Source organism: Nomascus leucogenys, chromosome 12 (assembly GCF_006542625.1).
Source record: "Nomascus leucogenys isolate Asia chromosome 12, Asia_NLE_v1, whole genome shotgun sequence".
Lineage (NCBI taxonomy): Eukaryota > Metazoa > Chordata > Mammalia > Primates > Hylobatidae > Nomascus > Nomascus leucogenys.
In genome coordinates, this window is record NC_044392.1 from 83,898,438 (window position 1) to 83,907,566 (window position 9,129).

At 52.3% G+C, this 9,129-nt stretch overlaps 1 protein-coding gene across 1 annotated transcript; it reads left to right on the forward strand.

Moving 5' to 3' along the window:
* Window positions 1-984: 984 nt before the first annotated feature.
* BARHL2 (BarH like homeobox 2) lies at window positions 985-6,742 on the forward strand. Its single transcript, XM_003260033.2, has 3 exons — window positions 985-1,718; window positions 3,530-3,755; window positions 5,654-6,742. Exons 1-3 carry the CDS (start codon window positions 1,091-1,093, stop codon window positions 5,964-5,966), a joined length of 1,167 nt encoding a protein of 388 aa, XP_003260081.1. The 5' UTR covers window positions 985-1,090; the 3' UTR covers window positions 5,967-6,742.
* Window positions 6,743-9,129: the final 2,387 nt, after the last annotated feature.

Sequence of the window (9,129 nt, forward strand, 5' to 3'; positions counted from 1 at the left end):
CCCCTTTGGTTCCCTTTCTCTGGTCTCCCTCTGATCTCTTCCTCCCTCTCCCTCTGCCCCGCACTCGTGATTGTGGACACCGGGACCACCGGACTCGGAGTTCGGCTCAGGGCTGCGGGCGCAGGGATGTGCGGGTTCTCAAAAGAGCAGCGCACTCCGAGCCGAGTCCGCTGACGGGCTCGCGAGCGCTGCGCCTATTGGCTCCCAGCACGTCGGCGTCCCTCGCTCGCGCGGGCGCGGCCAATGGGGGCGCGGGGCCGGACGCGCGGCCTCGGCGGCGGGGGCGCGGGCACGGCGCGGCGCGGGGAGCGGCGGCGGTGGCCGTGACGTCACGGGAGGGGGTCGGCGCCGCCCGCGAGCTGCCGGATTACAAGGGAACGCGCCCGGCAGCGGCCGGAGTCGCCCGGCATCACGTCTCAGTCGCTTCCTCCGCCTGTGCCTGCTCCTTCTCGTCGTCCTCCTCTTCCTCGTCCTCCTCGGGTTGCCGCAGCCGCTGCGGCCGTGTCTGCCCCGCAACTTTCCAAGAAAGTTCAGAAACTCGGCTACGGGGCTGCCGAGTGGCGCGCGGCTGCCACCTCGGGAGCCGCGGGGCAGTTCTGAGGGCGCGCGGCCGCCCGGGCTTCGCGGTCGCTGCACCTGCCGCGTCCGCCGCCGCCACCGCTGCCGCCCGGTGCCAGGCTGTGGGCAGATTCCGGCGGCGGCGGCGGCGGCGGCTTTGGGATAGCTTCCCGCCGCCTGCGCCTTCGCCTGGGTCCTCCGCGCCGCCACCGTCGCGCCACGTGCGCAGTCGTTCCTGGAGCGCAAGTTCCGAGCTTTCTCAGAAATTTTTTTAACTCCCCCGCCCCCCGCATCTTTTTTCTTCCCACCCCTACTTTTTGCATAAGAGAAAAAAAGTTGTGTCGAAAGTATCCACAGATTGCCACTTCCCAATTACCCTTCCTTCTCTCCCGCCCCCCCCTTTTTTTTTTTTTTTTTTTTTTTTTAAGCGGCGGCAACATTGTTGGTGTTTATTTTGTTTTACGATCGATAGCTGCCTTCGCTGGTTCGGGGCGGCTGCTGAACGGCGGAGTGGCGTGGACCTCATGTAGAAATGACAACAATGGAAGGGGCCAGCGGGTCGAGTTTTGGAATAGACACGATTTTGTCCAGTGCCAGTTCAGGCAGCCCGGGCATGATGAATGGAGATTTCCGCCCGCTCGGTGAGGCCAGGACCGCGGATTTTAGGAGTCAGGCCACCCCATCTCCCTGTTCGGAGATTGATACCGTAGGGACGGCGCCTTCTTCTCCTATCTCAGTCACCATGGAGCCCCCGGAGCCGCATCTGGTAGCAGACGCGACCCAGCATCATCACCACCTCCACCACAGCCAGCAGCCGCCGCCGCCGCCGGCCGCGGCCCCGACGCAAAGTTTGCAGCCTTCGCCCCAACAGCAGCCGCCGCCGCCGCCACAGCAGCCGCCGCCACCCGCCCAGCAGCTGGGCTCGGCCGCCTCGGCCCCCAGGACTTCCACGTCTTCTTTTTTAATTAAGGACATCTTGGGTGACAGCAAACCTTTGGCGGCATGTGCACCCTACAGCACCAGCGTATCCTCTCCCCACCACACCCCGAAGCAGGAGAGCAACGCAGTGCACGAGAGCTTCAGGCCAAAGCTCGAGCAAGAGGACAGCAAAACCAAACTCGACAAGCGGGAGGATTCCCAGGGCGACATCAAATGCCACGGTGAGTCCCGCCACCCAGCGCTCTCGGCCGTCTAGCTTGTCCTCCTGGTTCCCAATCTCCCCTACAGCCTTCAGCAAATCTCTGCGGGGGAGCGATTCCAGGAGCTTCTCGGGCGACTGGGCGACGGTCAAAAGACTGCGAGCTGAAGGGAGGCCTGGGCGTGCGATGTGGGGACTCTTCGAAGTTCTGTTTATTGTTCTACCCCACAACCTTCACGGCCATCCAGCTCCTTCGTTTTATTTAATTTTAATCTATTGGGGGTTGAGGGGCGGCGGAGCGCATCCGACAGGAAATACTTTTCGTTGATAAAAGGGATAGACTTGGGGTTTTTCTAGCCGAGACTTTGGGAATGGGAATGAGGGGAGGTGGGAGAGAGAAACCACTTAGCTAGCGTGGGTGTGATCACAACCTGGTGTTTATTCTTTAGTGCAAGTGATTTCACCCCCCCCCCACTTTATTTCTAAACATCATCACAGGAATTATCGGTTTTAATGGAGGAAAAATTTCTGAGTTCATGAGCAGAGAAACTTTAAAAAAAATTAGATCGTGGTTAGTATAGGGAAGCCCGTAAAAATTTGTAATCAGTTTCTTAAAAGCAACCTTCTTACCCTATGGCCTCAACTGAGTATTTGTATCCTACAAAGATTTTTGGCCCCTTACAAGTAATTAGGAGGTAGCATTTATAAAAATAAAATCTTATGAAATTGGATTAATCTCTTTTTTGTTAAAAAAAAATGACAATGGAAATTGTCCTTCAACTCCCTTTTCCCATTTTCTCCTCAGACAATTTCATAAGTAAATGTGGTAGTCTTTGCATGGGAAGAGTTTTAACATACCAGGAGAGCTTTTTCTTCCTTTACAGATACATTGTTTATTATTATTGATCCTTGTTTTTCTGGTAAAGAGATGTGCTGACTGTCTGGAAGGTAGGATGTTGGCTCCTCATTTTACTATTATAGCATTAGCATAATAGTGTCCAAAACAGATGTACAGTCTGGTCTGGCGATTTTTTTGTGCACCAACCTCCCCAGTGGGTCAATTAGAGAGATTATTGTTCTTCCTGCAGGGAAGATCAAGGAGCACTGCACAAACGGGTACAAACAGGGAGGGATTGACATATCGATTTCCCAGCATTTCAGTAAAAAACCAAAGTTGACAAATAGAATCCGGAAATCTCCATGCTGTCACCTGGATGGGCTCAGTGATTGTGAGCTCAACTCGGTGTCTGGGTGACATATTCTTTGTGAAGCTTTAAAAGACCTGATGCAGGTGGCTTCAGAAAGCTTGATTCCAACATTTCCCAAGTGCATCTGAAAAAGTAAAACAAACACCCATAACTTTCAGAAAACAGAAAAAAGTAAAATGAAAAAGATGCTGCCTCCTCAAAAAAAAAAAAGAGTAGAAAATCTTTTACTGAGTTTGAAAATCACCAAATCAGTGAAACAAAGTCATACTGAAAACAAGAAAAGGGACAGCACCTCTCTCAATCAAAGAAACAATAACAAAATAACCCTTTTCAAACGTTTTATTTTAAAAAATTTTTACTTTTTAACTTCCAACCATGTGAAGATCAGACACCCTTTTAGACCCCCTTTAGAACCTCTGAACAAGGTCCCATACTCTCCAGTCTGAAAACAATCCTCTTCCTCCACACGGGCTAAGGCCTGAGTGTGTGTGTGTTCTAGGGGTGGCAGAGTGTAGTCCCCCGAGGCCAGTAGTCGGCTTGGGAATGTGGAAGTGTATGCCAGGAGGACACTCAGTCCTTCCCCAGTCCAGGCTAACTTACCACTGTGTCTGGGTTTCTATGGTAGGGACAAAGGAGGAAGGAGACCGGGAGATTACGAGTAGCCGTGAGAGTCCCCCTGTGAGAGCCAAGAAGCCTCGAAAAGCAAGGACAGCTTTTTCCGACCACCAGCTCAATCAACTGGAGCGTAGCTTTGAGCGGCAGAAGTACCTGAGCGTGCAGGATCGCATGGACCTGGCTGCAGCGCTCAACCTCACTGACACCCAAGTCAAGACCTGGTACCAGAACCGCAGGTAAGGGAGGCAGTTTGGGGGAGCAAAGGTGTCTGGCCATTTAAGTCATGATCATTGTACCAATCTTCTTCCCTCCTGGCCTCCAGAGACTCTAAGGACTGAGAGTGACCCTGGAGTGGGCACTTGGGTGCGTTAAGGATGAGGCAGGGATGAGCCACACCCCCAAGGTGAGAGGGACCAAAGGGCAGCTGGAATTTGGACAATTTTGCACTTCTAAGTGCTTTAACAGGTGCTACTTTTCCTCTGAAACCCGAGCCGCTGGAAATCCCCCCGACTTCATCCCCAAATCAATGAAGCCACACCTTCTCAAATTGAGACATCTGTGCAGCTGACACTTAGGTCCGGAGAGCCTGCGCGGTGCACCCCTTGGGCCCACCCCAGGCTGGTTCCAAAGGCTGGTTCCAACACGGCCCGGCCCAGCTATTGCTATCTCCACAGAGCTGTCCCTGCAGCCTCGGCGTAAATGTCCTTGCTTTGGCCTGTGAGGCGGCTGGGAGAAGCAGAATCCAAGCCTTGGTCAGTGTAGCTGCAGAGACTAGGAGAGCCCAGCTGTGTTAGAGTAGGTTTGGCGGCCGCAGGCTGGAGAATCGGCAGCTGGCCAAGCATCCGGACAGGAAGAAGGAGGGAGTGTGTGTCTGTCCCCTGTACTGGCTGCCTCTGCTGGCTCAACATGGAGCTAGAGTGCTGCAGAGCCTGCCTGGCACTGCTCCTTCTCTAGAAGGGAAATTAAGAAAGCAAAAGTGGCTGGTAGTGCTCGCAGGGCCGCGAAGTGTAGAGTGGAAGCTGGGCAATCTGAGGCAGAGGTTTTGCTGTGTTTTCAAGCCTGGCGCTCATCTCCTTGTCTCGATTTTCTCTCCCCCTCCTTTTCTCCCATTTGTGTTCTAATCGTCCATAAGTGCAGTTGGAAATGCCCATCCAGTTGTCATCTTTACCATAATTTTCTGTCTCATTACATACGGTTTCAGCCACCCTAATTCTGTCGGAAAACATTAGTGTCATTTGTAGCCAATTTAAAATGGGCGACATGTTTATTAATTTGGCTGGAGCTGCCGGGTATGGATGGCCCACCAGCCCTGCGTTCCTTCATAAGGCATTTGAGCGAACGCCTGCTCTCTTCTTCCTAGCAGGGTGTGCGGTGGGGGAGGGAGGAGACTGAGAAAAGCTGATCACAGGTTGTAATTGTTACTTTCTCTCTGAGGAGGAAATACCTTGAAATGCATTTCCCGCCTCAGAATGGCCAGGAGGTACTTTGCCCTTGGGAGAACCCTCCCTCAAATGAATTCCATTTTGAGACCTTGTTGCCATCCTCCCTTTAAGCCCCCTGCCCACTGTAAGGTCCTGTCAGGCTTTTGAGAGAAATATGTCTCCCAGCCCTGGGGACTGAGAAGGGCTGGGGTCCCTGGCTTAGGAGTCTCTGCATCCCTTTGTTTACAGTTTCTTCTCTCTCAGCCTGAGGGGGAAGGAAGAGGGGCTGAGAGCAGACTCTTTGGGATTGTTGAGAGTGGGGGGATGTGGAAGGGGAACTAAGGAAGGAGGAAAGTGACTGCTTGTGGAAGTCTCCTTTGGCCCTAAGGAAAGTTTCCAGAAGTAGCCAAACTACAAGGGGGGCAACAGCAGAGCAGAGATTTAGGAAAAGGAAGCAAGGCTTGCAGGATTTCATTTGTGAGGGTCTCAGCCACTGAAGGTGTAATTTACAGAACTGGCTTTGGGTTTGGGTCTTTCTGGGAGCAAGGCTGGGGCAGGAGATGTGGTGCATTGCCAGTTTGAAGAGGTCTCTGAGTCTTCCTGCCACCCAGGGGAGAAAGAAGGAGGCAGGAAGGGGCCAGAGAAGGGGCTGGGTCTTGGTGCCTGGACCATGCCCACAGCCGCTGGATGCCTGCACACCCGCTTTCTTTCAGGACCAAGTGGAAGCGGCAGACAGCGGTGGGCCTGGAGTTGCTGGCCGAGGCAGGGAACTACTCGGCGCTGCAGAGGATGTTTCCGTCGCCTTATTTCTATCACCCAAGCCTGCTGGGCAGCATGGACAGCACTACGGCGGCGGCGGCTGCCGCTGCCATGTACAGCAGCATGTACCGGACTCCTCCAGCACCGCATCCCCAGCTGCAGCGGCCCCTGGTGCCCCGCGTGCTCATCCATGGTCTAGGGCCTGGGGGACAGCCAGCCCTTAATCCATTGTCCAGCCCCATCCCGGGCACCCCACACCCCCGGTGAAAACGTTGCAGCGAAGGCACTGCAATCCCTTTCCCATATCCCTGCCCAACCCGGACTGCTGCCCCTCCTCTCCCTGCTCCAGGACACTAGGCCTCCCTTGCAGCCGACTCTGGAAGGCAGAGGAGTAAGAGAGGAAGATGCTTACCAGTGGGCAGGGGACCCCCAAAGAGGAGCCAGCCCTCTGCTCTCCATCTCCCCACCCCTAGAAACAGGGCTGGAAAGCTCCCCCACAGCAGTGTGACTGGCGAAAATGCTGACCCCACACAGAGTGCGACCAGTAAGTGAAAACATCAACAAAAACAAAACCTCAAATTCTTTTTCAAAAATGACTTTAGGGACAAGCAGGAGGGAGGGAGGGGGGAGGGCTAAGGAGGGAAGAAAGAAGGGCACGGAGCGGAAACCGCACAGGCAGAGTGAACCGTAGATGGACAGCCAGCCTCAAGTGCTGAGGCAAAGGGCGTTGCCGAGGACATTCCGTCTGCCCAGAGAAAAGAGGAGGGTAACTGAGAACTTTGCACTGATTTCTCATGACCTTTTTTCTTTTGGAAAAGTGGCATGCTCCATAATATGAAAAAAATGTACATTTGAAAGACTGAGTGATAAGTGATATATCATATTTATTATATGTTGTCCAAAAAGAGTCACTTATATACGTTAGTAAAAACATGATTTTTCTTTTCATGTCTTTTCGATTCAGTAAAATAAATGCTTAGACAAAAATATAGATTTTTTTGTGATTGAAAATTACAAAAATAAAGTTTATCTTTTTTTAACAAGTGATGAAATCCAAGGGAGCTGATTTTACTAAAGCAGAATGTTGAAGTGCTGACTTGGTTTAGAACAACAAATTTCTTCTGAAATATTAGGAATTTACAAAATCCGTAAAGAGGTTGGGTTGGCTTGTATAAAAGCAGCTCCATTTGTCGTGCTGGCCTCTTCGGAACCATTATTTGATATGTATGAGCTCCTTTCTCTTTAAGTGGATGGTTTCAAAGTAACCCTGGAGGCTGTGGGAGAAAATCTGTAGGCTGTGGGTGCTGGCTAAGTCGGCGGCCAACTTTGCTGCCGTCCTGACCTGCATAGAGGCCCCAGCTTCACCGGTGTGGTGATCCCTCTGTCCTCCCCTCCTCCTTCTTCTAGGGGTCTTCCTGGGGCAGCAAGGGTCCCAAGCGCTGGGCAGCGATGACAACGCCGGCAGGGGCTGGGCGGCAGGCGGACGCTCCTCGAGCCTCGCAGCTGTTCTGCTGCCCGCGGCTGGGCGCCCGCGCGGTCGGACAGCCTGTGAGCGGGAGGCTATGGGACGAGCAATTAGGACGCCCCCGGGGGACTTGGAGAGGGCCAGCTAACAAACCCTTGTGGCGGCTTTGATCGTTGCCTTCTCAGTCCCTGGCGGCGGGCGTCCAGCCCCCAGCCCCATGCGGAGCCGCTTGTCCTAGTGAGTTCGTTGTGCTGCGATGCCTGGAGCTCCTTTGCAACGGTGAACTCAGGCTGAGACTGGCTGCCAAGCCTTTTATCTGCACCCCTGGGACAGCTGGGACTGCAAAATAGGAGACCCTGTCCAGAGTGTGGAGGAGGCCCGCTGCCTGCTTTAGGAGTGTGTATGTGTAAGTAAATGTTTGTAGCACCCTAGCCTAAGTCAATCATAAGCACCACCCCTCACCCCCCGCCAGGCTGGCTTCCCACCAGGCTCAGTGCTCAGGACTGTATGAAGGAGCCACTTAGTGGAGCATACAGTTCCTAGGTTGCTCCTACTTCTCTCCAGCCCCCACCCCGGGTCACTTCCCGGGTAGCCAGAGTCAGACCTCCTATCTGGGCATCCTCACATTTCTATCCTCACTCCTGCCCTAGTACAGTGACAAAGGGGTAATACAAGCAGCTAAAATACATCTGGACCTGGCCTCCAACTCTCTCTGATGGTTGAATCTTAGTGTAGTTAAAAATGTTTTTAAAAATGTGAAGTGACGTGGGAATGTATACTTAGGAGGGGTGGGAAAGAAGGAGGGAAAAAAAGTGAAATCCAGGTGGAAATTGCCTGGGGCACCTTGATCAGACCTTGGCTAATTAGGAAGTGGTTTGCAGATTTCTCTCCAGCTCATCAATTTGCTTTAAACTTGGTCTTGGTCTTGTTTGATTCTAACAAAAGGGTCTGGACTGGCCCTTCTCATTTTCTGCCTGCTTAGCTGAGACAAACTCAGATAGCTGGGCTTGGCTGGAAATTGGGCGCTGCTATGTCCAGTTAGGATGTCCAATACCTCGGCACTTAGCAGATCCTCCTTGTTTCATCTTGCAGTTGAGTTTTTTGATCAAGTTTAAACAGTTTAAAAGTGGTGTGCCTAGGCCTAAAAAGGCACTCTCCAAGGTTTGAGGGTGCTATAGCTTCTGTTTGCACTGAAACTGGGGCTGGTCAACTCTAGGCACAAGGAGGGATTTGAGAGGCCACAGAGTTTATGCATACAAAGAATCTTTACAAAGAATTAACTCAGATGCAGGTATGAAAAACACACAAAACTACAAATCCAAATAAGGCCAGAGCACCCATTTGCTGCCAGCAGTCCCCAGCCACCTGCAGGAGGGTGGGCCGGGAAGTCTGCCCACTGCCGCTTTACACTCAAGGCTGAACTTGGACTCCTGAGGTGGACAATGCAGGGGGAAGCACTGTGCCTACAGAGACCAAGATCTCTTAATTAACCTCATATTGCTCTTCTGCTAGCAATTACTCAGGATCCATTAGAGTCCTCCCCAAATCCAAGTTTCTTCAAAGTCATGTTTTCTTTCACCCCCTAAATCATGCAGCTGAATGTGTCAATGTCCTTTCTAAATTTGTTTGGTTACCTGCTGTTGCATACAAGTTGGACAGATTGGATGTTGTGGGGTGGGGGATATTGTCCCAGGAAGTTGGGTGGGTGCCTGGTTCGTTTGTTCCTTTCCTTTCCTTTCATTTCCTTCCTTCCTTCCTTCCTTCCTTCCTTCCTTCCTTCCTTCCTTCTTTCCTCCCTCCCTTTCTCCCTCCCTCCCTTCCTCTCTTCCTTCTCTCCTTCCTTTCTTTTTTCTTTTCCTTTCTTTCTCTTTCTTTCCTTCCTTCCTTCCTTCCTTCCTTCCTTCCTTCCTTCCTTCCTTCCTTTTCTTTCTTTTCTTTCCTTCTTTTTCTGCAGCAGTACTGCAA

Excerpts from the sequence above, each read along its gene's own strand:
- BARHL2 (XM_003260033.2), top strand. The coding sequence starts at position 1,091 with ATGACAACAATGGAAGGGGCCAGCGGGTCGAGTTTTGGAATAGACACG. Across the intron at positions 1,719-3,529 it reads GGGCGACATCAAATGCCACG|GGACAAAGGAGGAAGGAGAC; the intron begins GTGAGTCCCGCC and ends TTTCTATGGTAG. Across the intron at positions 3,756-5,653 it reads ACCTGGTACCAGAACCGCAG|GACCAAGTGGAAGCGGCAGA; the intron begins GTAAGGGAGGCA and ends GCTTTCTTTCAG.